The following is a 15,540-nucleotide window of genomic DNA, read 5'->3' as shown; positions in this document are numbered from 1 at the left end:
AGACTACCCATCATGTTGTCTTTACCCTTGACAATTATGTATTGTTTGACGTTCCGCCCACTAGCAACACGCATTTGTTGCTATAGTTACGCTTTCTACCGCCCGGCTTTCCATCATTAACACGCCAGCTGGCAACGCGTTCACGGCTTCTTTGTCGGCTCGCGAGGCATTGTTGCCTTTCTTTTGTGCTATCAAATGAGTACACAACGCTCATTCGATTTCCGGATGTAAGTATCTTTCTGTACCTTGTCCTGCAGTTTAGGTTTCCATTAGTACAATCTGCACACATGCTATATATGCCGTTTTCACGCTTCCACTTGACTTTATGGCAGACCGTGACTCCGCAGCTACTGCAGCACCGCTTACTGCTTGATTGATTTATGCATTCAGTTAGTCTGCTTTTCTTTCTTTTTTCCGTCTAACAAATGTATTTTCTATACTGATTTCGCAAGCATTTTTCAATTTTTCTCCATGACTTCTGCTTTTCCTTCATCTTTTAACGTATTCTCACTATGGCTGGATTTATTACTAGTTTTTTTCCTTTGGCTTTGCAGGCATCTTTCCTCTTGGCTGCTGCGACGCATATGAACACAGAAGTTTTTTGCTCCATGATCGGCATCAGACATGTTTTCCTCATATCATGTCTTATAAATACCTTTGAATCCCTTTAATATGGACAGAGGGGATCCAGTTCGGCCATAATAGAGGGCAGCTTACATAACATTTTACTGCTGGACTCGATTTGACAACCATTTAATGTGTGCGGATTTACTCACCTACTCCGAATTAGGTGCGGGTGAGCTGGATACCTTTTTATTCTTTTATTCATATGTATCACTCTACCCTCCAGTGGGCGCAGAGCCTTTTTCCTTTAATGATTCTTGATTTACTATTATTTTCCTCTCAATCGCCTTTCAGCTTCCAGTTTTTATAAATAGACTGTTGAATCTCTTATTATTTATGTAAACTCAGGTTTCGTCACCCTTAGCCCTTTTTTGGCTCTGAAGCATGTTTCTTGGTCTGTGCATATAGTCACTTTTAGCTCGATGTGTATATTTTGAGGAATTTTGTAGTCAGCCTTATAGTCTGAACGAAACATTTCCTATTTTTAATCTTTTGTAATTTGTGCCATTTATTTCGCATCGTATTGCAGCTGGAGTCACTCACCTTTGGGTGTCTTCAGAAACCTCTTGAAAAGCTGCAGACTGGCTCCTGTATGTGTAAAGGTTCGTTTTTTTGCTTACTCACAGTTTTTGCTCCAGCTTCTCATACTTTATGTGGGTATCCCTTTGAATCCCTCTGCTTGGGCTCCCAGTTGAAATTGCAATTATTTTCGCTAGGTCCTTGTACACTATTTAGTAGTGTTCGCAAATAGGTACACACATACTCACTAGTGGTTTATGTTTATATGCAGGGGCCCTGAAAAGAAATTATTTTTGGGTCCTGATGAAGGCTTTGGTCATCAAAATCCTAGACACCAGCCGAAACTTCAATCTACCTAAAGAAGAAGTTGCCCAATATTCATATTGGTGGTCCAATACATGTTTACAATGATATGATACTGTATTAGGATGTGCTATACTTCGAATATTGTCTAAGTATAGGTTTTTATTGACGTAGACCCGCAGTTAGATTCACATGTATGTTGGACTGACAAACAGTGGTCCTCTGTCCCACTATTTGGTACAGTTTCAACCCTTTTTTTTTACATAGGGTTCTTTAATTATATAATTCATATGACAAACTTTATGATAGTTCACAATCATTCTATGTTTGTGGTTTCACATGAATGTGTTCTTCTGTTTGACTTATTTTTGAATAAGCATGCTATGTTCATTATTATATTGTTTTCCTTTTCTATTCCCCCTCTTTTTCCTTGTGTGTACATTTTGGTTTTCAGTATTTAAAACTGACTTCATGTATCAATGTATGTCTAATGATTAATTATTGATAACTTTTTTTTATTAGCATGTTTATAGTTTACTTTTAAACTTTTTTATGCTATTTACTAATACAAACCCAACTTTCATAAATGTCTAACAGGAAAAAGATATGTAAAATCTCATTAAAATAGAGAGAAAAGGAAAAGAAAAAAGATAAATGTATTAATGAATAGAACCCCCAGATCCCATCCCAAGAGTCTGGTGGCACTCCATCTTCATCATTTTTTTCCGCTCGTCTCAATAAAACTCTTCATCTTCATCCGTAATAAGTCTCTCAAAGATTTTTTTGACATAGGCCATCAGGGCTAGGATCTCTGTATAATGATTCATTATTGATAACATGTTTATGTTTGCAGAAATACTCGGATTAAATACGGATATTGTTATTTTTGAAGAAACTGCATTAACAAGGACTGAGTATTTATTTAGTACTACTTTTGTCCGTTACTTAATGGTTCATGGAAAATTAATATGTCTATGCAAATTCTGTTATGTGACCTAATTTAAATACCGGTCCACAGTCTGTCCTGTTTTCTTAATTTTGAAGGTAGTCGGATGAAAAATTGTCCACCTCAACTTTTATTATTTTGACTTTGAAGTAGCTTTGCTGCAAGTTACAGCTACATGTTGGGAACTCCCCCTTTGTTCATGTCTTTACCCTTGATGCCAGTAAAAAATGACATGCCACAGTACGACAAAATATCCAGGCTGTCTGCACCAATGTAGGCCAGTCTGGCCACGTAATAACACTTATGTTTGGTTTACACTGTTGATGCTAAGTAAAAGCCGACAGCCAACAGTAACAAAATATAATGAGACTGGCTGCAGCAATGAAGGTCAGTTGAGCCATGTAACAACACTCATGCTGGCTTTATCATACAGTAAAAAATGTCATGCAACAGAAAGAAAATATGACTGGATTGCCTGCCACAGCACAAATGTAAGCCCAGCCTCAAATCAGAGGCCCGCTTCCCAGCATACACATTCAGCCTTGACCAACACAGCATTCATACACTCTTTCACTCATACATCATACACTCACTCATTCTCACATGCACCCAAACAACATTTATACATAGCCACATCCCATGCATATTTTATTTCTCAGACCCAGACCAGGATCCGCTCAGGCTCCCATGATGGCTCTCTGGCACCCGTGCAGCATGAACGAAGAGAGCTCCCTAGTTGCTGCTCAGGTGCGGAGGAGCTGCAGCAGCACCAGCGCTGTGTCCCAGGCCCTTTGAATATGCAGGGAAGTGCAGAAGCTCCTCTACACACATGCAGGCCTGCAGTACCCAGTCTGCATCCTAAATGGGCCATACAAGGCTGGAAAAGCCAAAGGCCACTTGCCTTGCATAGCCCATTGGCAGGCCTGCTGGGGCACGTAAAACGGTCAAAAGGGAAATATTTACAGTTGACAGTTAAGGCCAGCCCAGGTGCGCTACCTCAGCTGTTGCTGCTGGCAAGGGAGCACCCAGTGTTTTCAAATGGCTGGCTTGGCTCCTCCATAATGGGTGGCCAGTAGGCGCGCCTACACCCATTATTATGTGCCACCCATGCATGTCAAAGGCCTCAATTTAGCTTTTTATCTCATTAGGTACAAGGACATAGTTATTGGTCCACTTGTAGTGTGCTGGAAACTGCAACGCACCAAGATCAGCCAGATGTGAGAAGCGGCATCTGCAGTCTATGCAGTATTCGCTGATGAATTAACTCATCAGTATTTTAGACATGATTCGCAAAGATGTTTGTATGCAAAATATGTACGTTCCAAAATATGAAGTTGCACAGTGTTGCAGTGGATGTTATCACTGAAACATAGTGTGCGTGTTTGTGTGTACTCGCAATTGAGCACACACAACTTATGTTTTGGATATTGTGCGCACACAGCCCTACAGTTAAGGTGTGTGTCAGCCACTTTTACTCACTAAAAATTGACAAATACGCCCAATAAATAAAAGTAGAGAGTAAAAATACTCCCAACAAAAAACAGGAAAAAGACATCTAGACTCTTGAACCCCTGCTTTCACCCTCACAGCTTCACAGGATGAAACTACTATTTTAACTGCCTGATTGGAAGAAGTAAACATGTATCTTTTAATGTGCATGAATAACTAGGTGCAAATAAATATGACAAAAACAGTTAAATCATATTTCTACTCACATGTTTATGCTCTAAAAAATCATTTTACTCCCAACTTTAAAAAATAGGGAGTAAAATACTCCCACTTCCAAATCCTATGTGGAGCACTGTGCGCACAACAGCATAAAAGGATATGTTCAGCTTAAAATTCAGAGCCTGTATTTTGCTCAAGCGTTATTTCAGAAGATGCACTGGCCCAGGCACACCACCACACATGAGGTCACAGTAGCAGCAGGGCTAGAACTACAGTCCCCCATGCAAGAGATCAAAACAGCAGTACCATAAATTGATATTCACTGCAGGACTGAAACAAATGCACCAAACACCGGTGCACCCTCTTCGGGATATTTAAAAGGTGACATTCAGTGCAAGACAAACACACTTCAATCACACTCAATAAAATACGCTGTCAAATAAATTCTGAAATAACTCGGCACTGCAGGCCTCATACATTCGTATCTCAAGAGCAGTGCATCACCACCACCACTGTAATACTGAAAGGTAGACATCATTTCAGGACTGCCTGAGGTTAAGTACATGCCATACAAATCAGTACACTAAAACTACGAACATGTAATCTGGCACTCACTACAGGACTAAAACAAGCATTGACAACGCCAATAATGGCTACTGTGTTGTCAAAACGTTTTCGGAATCCATGCACACAGATATCAAGGGGTGTTATGCTTGAGCTAAAACATGGCGCTGATGCGTAGTGCATTCTGGGGGCACGCAGAGCTATAATGGATATTTATTCCATGCCTCAGTGAAAACTGCACTCGCTTTGCTAAAAGACATGCTTTCAATGTTATTCGTTGCTGAGCCTGGTATGCAGGCCTCAGTCAAGCACATTGTGCTGGGAAAGCTGGTTTTGTTATGTCTTGCTCAGGATGAGTTATGGAATTGTTTTCCGTGGTGCTTTAGAAGAGGGAAGCTTTGTTCCTTGGGTATTACTGTCGGTTGACCCGGCCGGCAACCAACGGTCACTCAGCAATGCGCAAGCACTAATGCCAGAAGGTTTGAGAAATTGCCACCCATTTTTGAAGAGGGCATATATGTGAAGCTCTGGAAAGGTCAGGTGAAAGAAACACAAAGACCTCAGTCGGAGGGGGGACGCCTTGTTCCGACCTTCCTGTAAGCTGTTGTGCTCTCTTGAATTCTCTATCTTTTCTGTGATTTATTTCTGTTTTTTGTTGCTTCTTAGCTATGAATAAATAGCCGTATAAGTGCTCATTATTTTGCTAACTGCGTATCTGGTTGTGAGTTATTGCTCCGTCTACCTGCGTTCAAAGTATTTGCTTTGCTCTGCAAATGTACTGGTGATATATAACTGTCTGTGCACTCTTGGTGAGCAATACAAGGGGGAAAAGTGGACAGTGGGTACAAGAGAAATTATTCAATTAATAGCACTGTGAGGATGGATATATGAAATGAGAGGGATTCGGAGTGAATGATTATGAGGATAGATACATGATAAGGGTATGGTGCTGGGGAATTAAATATTTTTTAAAAAGATGAGTAAATGACAGTTAATGGCTTATGAAAGTGTGAGGCTGCATGGACAGATAAAATGCATAAGCATAATATAGTTGAATGGATTTTTGAATAAGCATATAGGGATGCATAAACGAGTGTGAGGACGGTACAAATCAATGTGTGAGAAACCTGAAGTTGTCTCACCCGGTAATCCACCGGAATCTGTCAACCAGGTGGCCAGGACACGGCCCTCGCTTTTAGATCCAGTTCCTGGGGGTGGACTGTTGAGGGATCTTTGGGGAATGGGACACTGGATGGGAAGACTCAGTATCCCCTTCCCTGTAACACCTTTATCCCCTTCTACCACGTAGGATACTTAGGCACTCAACCCCCACCCCCTACTTCAAAACACAAACACTTTCTCACAGGCAGCTTGCTATGAGAGAAAACGGACTACCACCCGAGCTGTATACCTGACATGTCCCAATACAATAGTCAGGCAATTACTGACCATCACCCACACCAGACTTCCATTACATTTCCCCACACAGATAAAAGGCAGAGCATGAGAGCACACTGTGAGCGAGGCAAAGCACACGAGAAAGCAGCAGTTCCAAGATGGCAGTTTAACACGAGGCGAAAGATGGCAAAACAGAAGGGGATCACGAGGATGGAAGTGCCCTTGACCTTTTCAACGAGGAACTGTTAATTGCACAAAACCTTGAGAATAGAAAGCCTAAGACCAGATAACCAGGCTGAAGAATCCTGCATTGTGTGTCGGAAGTACCCAGGGCTCTCCTGCTTCAATACTCAAGGCAGGGAGAATCACCTGCTGCCGTGGTACTGTCCTTCGCTGCTACAACAAAGCAGCACCAATGAAATCAACAGCTGGTGAGTTGGGGAGGCCGATACCAGACTGTGTTGAAGCCAAGGTTGCAAGCAGCAGCATTGTATGGTCAACGCTGTGATGAACAGTGTAACCCATGTGATAACCAACATGAGTAAAATGTGGCAACAGATGAGTGATTGAACTTTGAAACTGAGATATGATACCTTAGACCGACTGGTCTGGCACCACGTTCGTGCTCATTCAAAGGTATCTGTAAGGTATCCAACTGAGAGGTGGCAAAAGCGAAAGAGTGCAAAGGATTGTGAATCGAAGTGGTCCTGCAACAGGTCAAGGAAAATCCTGTGCACAATCGAAAGTCTACAATGGTAATAGAGTAAAGAAAGTTGATGACAAAGTAGATAAAGTTCTTCCGAGCCCGAACGAGGGAGATCAGCTGAGAGCTTTGGTTTAAAGCAAAGTTTGTGTTAAAGTAAATTAAAATTGGTCTGATCCTGGCAGAGGGAGACTGATTGAATATTGTGTGAAGGCGGATCTGAGCCTGGCGGAGGGGGATCCCGGATGAATAGTGAATCACCTGAGAAATTGAGTGCGTGTGAAATCCTGAGAGGAAAAGAAAGTATTGTTTGTTACATCGGGCTCTTTGAAAGAAGAAACTTTGGAAGGCAAAGAGACTTGGGCACGGAAGGCCCTGCTGGTAATGTTTGAACTGCACCCTGGTGCTAGAGAAGCCAGAGACTGTGCTAAGCTCGAGCAGGCCACCTTGTCCCGTGCTGAAAACGTGGTGAAGGCAGGCCAACGGTCTGAATATCTTGACATATCATTTCTTGGACACTTCTTTCTTTTACATAACATTGTTTCTCACACTATTGTAATTAGAGGTAAAGGTTGGCAATAGGATTTTTAGTATAGGCCCTTTTATCTTGACAGGACACCACTAGGACCGAGTTATTATTTGATGGTCGTAGCTTGATCCCATCTTCAGATTTAGATTTAGGATTAGATAGGCGTTTTTCAAACCCTTGTTGAAATTCAATAAACACCCATGAACTGTGGTCACTTGTGTCTCTTACTGTTGATACCATGCCTTCCTTACAAATGGAAATGTGAGAATGGTGATTGAGTGAGTGTACGAACAGCAGAAAGAAGCCCACAAAGTTCCAGCATCCGCAATACATGCCAGCATTGCAAAATGTTCTAAAAATCATTTAAAAGTTTTCTTACTGTACAGAACGGAAGCACATGAGCTCCCCTTTAAAACAGTAGAAAAACTGCGGTTGTGCAGACATTATAACGTGATGACCGGCTTCTCACCATTTTTCACATCTAATGCATAGAAGGATCAAAACAGACCCTTGCGTGAAGTGAAAAAAGTATAGTAGCGGCATGCCCCACTGCTATACACTTTCTTTTACCACCAACAATACGAGGATTGAAATGGATAGAAAAAATAAACAACTAGGGTAAGTGGGATTTCTGGAATACCACTAAGCCAGTGATATTTTGGTAATTGTTTGGATTTTTTTCAAATACCTTTGAAAGAGGTGGGAATTACCGCCAGAGGCAATTTACCCAAAGAATCTGTCCAAACTTTTAATGAGGCCATAAATTCTTTGCAAAGAAATCTTGTCTCTGTAGCCAATGTGAATTGTAGCATATTATTTTTTATTTGTTTAATATTTAGTTTATTACAAACCTTTACCATCAGCAAAAACAACACTAATAAGGTTAAATAGATGTCATCAATTCATCATACATTACATTTAAAATAAAAAATGCCAACAATGTCATTTAGGCCTAAAACGTAGTATCACACAATTTCTAAATTGTCTATCACTTAAACATTTCATCCAGATATTTAACTAAAGCAAATGTTAATTTAAAATGTTCACCCCAGTATAGAAGTTCCCACCAATCCTCTGTATTTAGTGATGGCATCTCTGATATAAAATGACCCCAGTAATTTGTTCTTAACGCTGGGCAGAAAAGAGTTAAATGTTGCAACGTCTCTGTTACGTTATTAAACAATTTTCCATCATCATTTATGATCCCCCTTGGGTACGCGATTTTAGAATTTCCTTTGTATGAAGCACGTTCATCCGAAATCTCATGAATAAATCACGATGATACGGGCTAGGAAATTTAACCAAATATTTTGTTAGTACGTTCAGGGGTTTGGTTCCTTCAAATGCACAAAGAAGTTATGCCCCTTTTTCTTGGCTTCCATCTTGATATCCTAATTCTGCCCAAAATATCCTCAATAGATGCCCGATTCACCTACCAATGGTCACCATTAAAAAATATATATTATCCCCAGGATTTACTTCATTAAAGACACCAGCAAAGTGGGATACCCAGTCTGCTTCCAAGACCGGGTTTAGTTGGGAATTTGCTTGTCTATTTACGCCATCATTAATTATTTTCAAAAATTCTGATGGATTTGTTTTTCATTCTTTTTTCCAATTTTTGTAATATGATTTCACCCTCTCAATTTCACTTATTCTTATTGCCGGGCACAAATCAATTCAGCGTTTTAATTTTTAGATATTTATTCTCATAAGGCTTTTCATATTGGCCACTTCAGCATCGTAAGAATGGGTGCGTTTACATTAGATCTTACCATAACAAGAGGAAAGACCAAATGTGGAACCAAGAAAATCTTTCAGGAAAGGGTCAAGTGAATCAACCAAAAAAAGCATTCAGCTTCCACGTTAGCAGGGGCACTTCCAGGCAAAGGGCAACAGCATCATTAACCTGTTTAATATTGTATGGATTCCAAGAGATTACACTGCCCGAGGAGTTCACCCATAGGTCACGCAGACCACTTTTTTCCTACACTAGTTACCCCCAGATCGTTCTCAGCTAGCAGCATTCTGTGATCACTTGGCATCGTTGGGCAAATGTTTAATGAAATTGGGCAAAAGTTTAATGAAATGCATTGATCGAAGGCCCAGTTCCCGGAGAAAATATAATCAATAGTGGAGCTATGAATAGTATTGCTCCAGGTGTTTTTTGGAGGAATGTCACCGGGAACTGCGCCCATTAAACATTTTCAAGTTGAAACCGTTTAAAGCGTTCATCCATTTTAGCCCATTTCCCAGGACAGATTTCAAAATACTCGAATATTAACAGAGTAACAGAAGTATTCATCCAATTAGGGTTTGCCTGACTCCATCATGTAAGGGTCAGGAAAAAAACCTGATCGGATGAACGCTCTCTATAGGAAGGAAACAGCAAACCGAAGCATGTCGTAGCTTTACTAGAATCCACAATCTCACACTAGACAGGAGTAATATTTTGTTTTTTGACACAATTAAAAAGTGCACATCACACAGGATGACACCTTGAAGTAATAAACAGTGACCAGTTCTAACACACTAGGCATATGCAAGAATGGTTAAAAAGGTAACTTTTTTTTTTTTTAAATGCATATTTCAGAGCCACTCCTGTACGATTTGAAAATATTCAAATGTGTACCAGCTGAGGCTGCAAGTAATCCTCCTTGGAAGTTTTCTTGCTAACCCTTATATTGGTCGTAGGGAAGATGGTAACTTGGTCCCACTCAAGAGCATGATTTCTTGTAAATAAATTGTATTTGCATTGCATTTTGTTTTTTTATATAGTGAAAACCTATCTTGGAAGCAACAGAGCACTGTATATGTACATATGCGGTAAGGAGGGGGTTAGGAAATGTGGAAAAGGGTGTTCCTCTCATGGGGCCTGTTAGGCGGAAACCTGTGCAGTTCCCTCTGGGACCACTGCAAAAGATTTAGGACTACAGGTGTTTGGCAGTAAACCCACTTGGTAGCAGTCTGTACCACACAGATTCACTTGGTAGCTGTGGCTGAGCAGTCAGACTTCTCTCAAGAAGAGTTATGAAGTATGTGGAGTATACAATACAGGGCAATTCTTCACAGTAAGACAAGCAAACACGCAACAAGGCTTCAGTGTAAAGATATAAAGGTATTTATTTATAACGGAACATCTATAGAAAACACTCTGGCACTATCACGGTAAACAATTCAATTACAATTACTCTACGAAGAAAACAGATCAATCCCCCCAACAATAGTTCGACAAGTCTAGGTTTCACCAGCATCACTTATTTGCAGACAGAGGTGTATGCTTCAACCTAGATGGCACTCTAGTATTCGTTAGGACGGGAGAGAAAAATATGTAGGTTACGAAATCAACACAGTTCAATACTTCACGGGAAAATGCAAGGCAAGAAAACAAGAACCACAATAGATCATAAAGTTCAGAGGCCAGGCCCACTCGGCGAGAGGCAAGGCGATATGTCCCAAAAAGTCTCTTTGTGGAAATGCGTTCGAGTCTGTGTAGCAAATTGTTATTGGAAGCTTGGACCAGTTCAGAACAATACGCTAGAGAAAGCTTGGAGGCGACCCTATGGAGAGGCGAGGATTAAGACACCTCACTCTATCCGGCAACCAGGGAAGCCAGGCGGACACAGTACCTTGATTGTGGAGAGACAGCTCCGGCGGGGGCAGTTGTTCCTGGTGGTGGATGCACGTCGGGTCTTTGCCAAGAGTAGAGAAGATCTCGTCGTCGAAGAAAAGTGAAGTCCGGTGCACCACCAGGGAAGAGACCAGCCGCGGAGGGCTCCGTCACAAGGCACCACCTTTTGGTCGCGGTACAGGGGTAGTGGCTATCCGGTTGCCGAGGTGCTCTGCACGGGCAATTCGACCACTGCGTCCTGAGGCGAAGAAAAAGCAAAAGGGACTGGTTGTTCCCACCAGTCAGGGAAAGAGACTCTCCGGCAGGGAGATCTCCTCTGTCGTCGGGAAGTGGTGAGTCGGTTCAGCAGGGCTCCACCGGAGGTGTCGTCGTTGCAGGTCGGCTCAGCTTTACCCTCGTCGGATTCTTAGGTCCTGTGGCGACTTCTGAAGATCCAGTCCCAAAAGCCCTGTTTTTATGCAGAAAACCCCCATTCATTCAGCCTAGCTGTCAATCAACACATGCTAAGTGGTGAGCAGGGAGGCTCACCACTTGGGCCAATCACACCAGAGAGTGCGACCGGATTTGGCAAGGCAACTCGGTCCAGGGTGCCTAAACCCCCTCCCACACCCCTGTGGTAACCCAGACAGAATGGCACCACTTTGGAGGGTCTCTGTACAGAAGCCCGCCAAAAGTGGAACAAAGGGCTCGACCTTTGGTTTAGGAGTCACAGAGACGAACACAGACGCCATTTTAAAAACCGAGTTCTGGCAGAAAATACCATCCGATAGACTTATTTAAGATAAGTAGACCGGTGGTATGTTAGAGACCAACGAGAAAAAGTATCAATCTCCAACAATGGGAAGAATCCCATAGGGTTATATTCAGGGTCGAACATAACAAGTAGTTTCCACTGCCACCAGCCAAAACTCGACGAGGGGAGACGGGACAGTGCCCCCTCGAATAACAGACCCAGGAGTAATCGAATTACCCCTACTAGTACATCCACAATAGGATGGTTTGTACTAGTTCTGTTAGTAAATTTAGGTCTAGTAAAGCCAATGGTGACTTTACATGCCCGGGGAGACAGTAGTCAGTCCCCGGGTATGGAGTCTATGACGGAGGTCCGCTAGGACGCCCCAGTGTTCCGGCACGTAGGGTGCGGTGTAACACACATAGAAAAACATATGAGACCCTATGGAGTAAAAGACCCCATAGCCCATAGAAAACATTAACATTCAAAGGAATTACACATATTCATGTCCAAGAGTGGGAGAAAAAGAGTCTCACTCTTGGCAGGATGGAAAAAACAAACTCCAGAAATCCAGCAAAGCTGCTGGGGGACTCACTAGGTTAGGAAATTCCGCCTAAACAGAGAATTCTCCCTAACAGGGCCTACATGGCAATTAGGGGGTAATGTACACTCATCACCTGGTGGAGCTCTGCCATTCAGCATTAAAAGTACTAATCCCAACACCATCCTCCAAGTAAGCATATGTTCACCAAAACCAAACTTGGGAATCCTTCGGAAATTACTTCAGCAATCTGATGACTAGGGTGAGTACTGTGTGGAGCAAAACAGCTATGAGCACGGAAAAATAACCTGAACTAAAGCACCACAGTATTATTCTCATAAGTAGCAGCTGCACCAAATATAGCTAGACCAGCAATACTTCTAATTATGTATACACTCATTCCTTGGTACAACCAGTTTGGGTTTCAATGTTATGGCGTGCAACTGACAAGTGGCCCTCGAAATAAGTACACCTCGCCCATGACCCCACAGGTGCAAACTAAAACGTGACCGTACTGCAAGCTGATACGAACGCACGTCACAGAGCGCACCACCAACAACGCAATATTAAAACCAAGCAGCTCAGATGAAATAGGACACAACCACTGCAAATACAGAAAGGAAACTTCCCCTCTCCAAGACCAAAACATGTGGACCTATTTAAGAAGTATTCACTGCCCTCGGTATAAATAGACTTTGCCATGTTTCTCCTAACCACCCCCGGACCCAGCCTCGTTTCCTGATATACCCCTACTGCGGAATTCCCTTGGAAAATGCCTCACTTGAATATGCACATTTTACCAAGTGTTTCAAATTGAAATGTTCCATACAACGGCACCCACAAAAAGTTCGGGATATAACTCTGGAGCCCTCTGCGAGTGACTAAATACTAAGCAGCAGACTTTGTAATATAATATGTCAGCTGCAGAGCCTGGCAGGTCCTTATCTCCCTCCAGTATCCAATCATCTACTGGCAAGAACATCCTGGCCTCAACAAGAACACAAGGAGCAATAAATATGAGCTCACAAAGCTAACACGAGATTATGAATCAAAATTCCACAAAAAACAGCTACATTGGGGACCTGTGCCTCAAGACCGAGACATTTTGCCGTTAAATCCCAGGTCCACCGGACGCAATAAAACGCATAGGATCGTGTGCCAACTTGAGCAATAAACGAATAAAGGAGAAAGCGACGTGGTATTAGCAATGACCTTCACCCTTTGGAAGGGTACCAGAGACAAAAGGGTCAAAAGCGTGTTCACACAAGAAGACACGCCACCGGGTATGGCAATGGAAACACTGCCACCAGATTGACCCTAGAATTTATGGGAGATGGCGGGGGGCGTCATTGAGGAGACGTGCTGGCAGAGGGGAATGCGCAGGCCTCGTCCACTGCTGGAAAAACCCAGGCATGAAACGAACCAGTCTGTTCTGACAGCAACCCACTGGCAATGTTTACTATTCAAACGGAAGGGGAATGCAATGCAGTCAGTCACGGATAAGCGAGGTGCGTTTCGCCTTAAAAGAGGAAGCCTGCTGTCTGAACAGCCCTTGCGTTATATGTGCGACATATGAATGTGACCTAAGAAGGTTAGGCAGTGCCCCTGACGGCTGACACTAGTGGCAGCCTACTGAGGGCTGGTGGAAACGCCACAGGTAACCTCAATGCTATCAAACTCTAGGGAGTCTTCTAGAATCCAACCAGTGTACCCCAAGTGTGGGATTGTATTGGTGCCTGACATCAATGCAACCCCACACACCCCCCCCCCCGAAAAAGATCACACAACACAATACGCTCACAGCGCACCAATACTAGCCATCCATCACAGGACTCATCTGGTCGTGACGTGAGGCAATAAGGTTTTAACAAAAACGCGGATGGAACCATTAGGAACACATGCATTGGACTAGGAGACCTCTTTTGCAGCGTCACAGGCAGGAATCTTAGATTTTTTTTTAAACTAAATGTTAGGTGAAAAGGAGAGTCTTATCCCGTAAAACGAGGGTTGCGTTCCCCTTTATAAGCAGGGGACAAGTACAGCCACTGTTTGCTGGGAGTTATTCCGCAGGCACTCTGGCCGCGCAGAACCAGCCACGCCGTGCTAACTCCAGCTCTCGTGCACGCAGGGAGGGGGCGGCTTCCTGGCACGTGCTGCCTTGGCAGAGTATGCCCCCCCCCCCCCTGCACAGCACCATCCACTGCTCTCTCAAACTGTCTACAGTCAGGTTTTAGTCAATCGCCCACCCAATCCCCTCTTTGCATACCTCGCACGCATAATGCAGAAAACAAAACCACGGTTACCAGAATGCAAATAATAAACGCAGGACTGCGCGAGTTAATAGGAATGACCTGGGAAAACTTGAGGAGCGAACCTCTTACCCATCGCCACAATAGATAACATGGTTTCTAACATGTCTTGGGGAAATTGTCTTTCTTTTCCGCATCTTCTTACCTGGCATCTGCAGACGATGTCTGCGTCCTGCGCCAGCAAGTCGACCACCTTGCCTTTGCCTTCGTCCCCCCATTGGGCGCCCAGCACCACCGTCACTCGGTTGCCTACTGCACCCGCCGTTAAGACCGTGGCCGGGCAGCAGTCGCCGTTGGCCAGCGCCGGGGCCGGGGAGGTCACGACGGAGCAAGAGGACATGGCTGCCGGTGATCGCTGCGGCAAAGGAAGGGGAAGGAGATCGGATGGTGCAGGCTCGGGCTCCCAGTCCCTGCCGCTGGGCACGCCTCCTGCTAGCCGGTGTACAGAGCGTAGCCGCGGGAGCGAAGGGCGACACCCAGCGGCCGCCATACGACCTACACCCAGCCTGCTCTCAAAAGGCAGGTGTGATTCACAATGGGCAGGATGGGCACAGGGCTGGTACAGCAGAGCCCATGTGGGCCAAACACCATTCACCCGGCTCCTATCCCTGGCTAAGGTAGAGTCACGTTTTACCAAAAAATCTAGACACTTTTTCATTGTTGCCGGATTCACCCTAATCAAAATAAAAGGCCTTTCATAAGCACTAAGAAGCGATCTGTTTTCAAAATGCCCAATTTAACGTTTTACAAAGCCATACCCACTTTAAGGCATGCCATTATTAAATTGGCTAAGGCTTGTATGCTGACTTGAACATGTCAAGCGTACCAAGTGCTTTTTAGGAAGTGTTATGCAGGTAAGCATTTATTAAGACATATAGTATTGAATAAACGCAGTAATAACTTTAGTAAATGCTAAAGGCCAAACTTCCAATGAGCATTATCTAGGCAGCTTATTCAATGGTTAAAATTATTAACTACTTGTAGGGGATTTTTTTCATCACTGCTTGGTAACTTTTCACCTGCTTGATAATCGATTGAGAAATGTTAAGCAAGCACTTTTTGGTAAGTATGA

At 43.3% G+C, this 15,540-nt stretch overlaps 1 protein-coding gene across 1 annotated transcript in view; it reads right to left on the bottom strand.

Annotated features, from left to right (window-relative positions):
- Window positions 1-14,973, bottom strand: part of ADSS2 (adenylosuccinate synthase 2) — an 888,588-nt gene extending 873,615 nt beyond the window's left edge. Inside the window, exon 1 of the mRNA XM_069607967.1 lies at window positions 14,614-14,973. Coding sequence (XP_069464068.1) covers window positions 14,614-14,958 — 345 coding nt within the window. The 5' untranslated portion in view covers window positions 14,959-14,973. The remainder of the gene's footprint in view (window positions 1-14,613) is intronic.
- Between the last annotated feature and the right edge of the window lie 567 nt (window positions 14,974-15,540).

Source organism: Ambystoma mexicanum, chromosome 4q (assembly GCF_040938575.1).
Source record: "Ambystoma mexicanum isolate Mex_15411 chromosome 4q, UKY_AmexF1_1, whole genome shotgun sequence".
Taxonomy (NCBI): domain Eukaryota; kingdom Metazoa; phylum Chordata; class Amphibia; order Caudata; family Ambystomatidae; genus Ambystoma; species Ambystoma mexicanum.
This window is presented reverse-complemented; position numbering and strand designations above follow the sequence as displayed.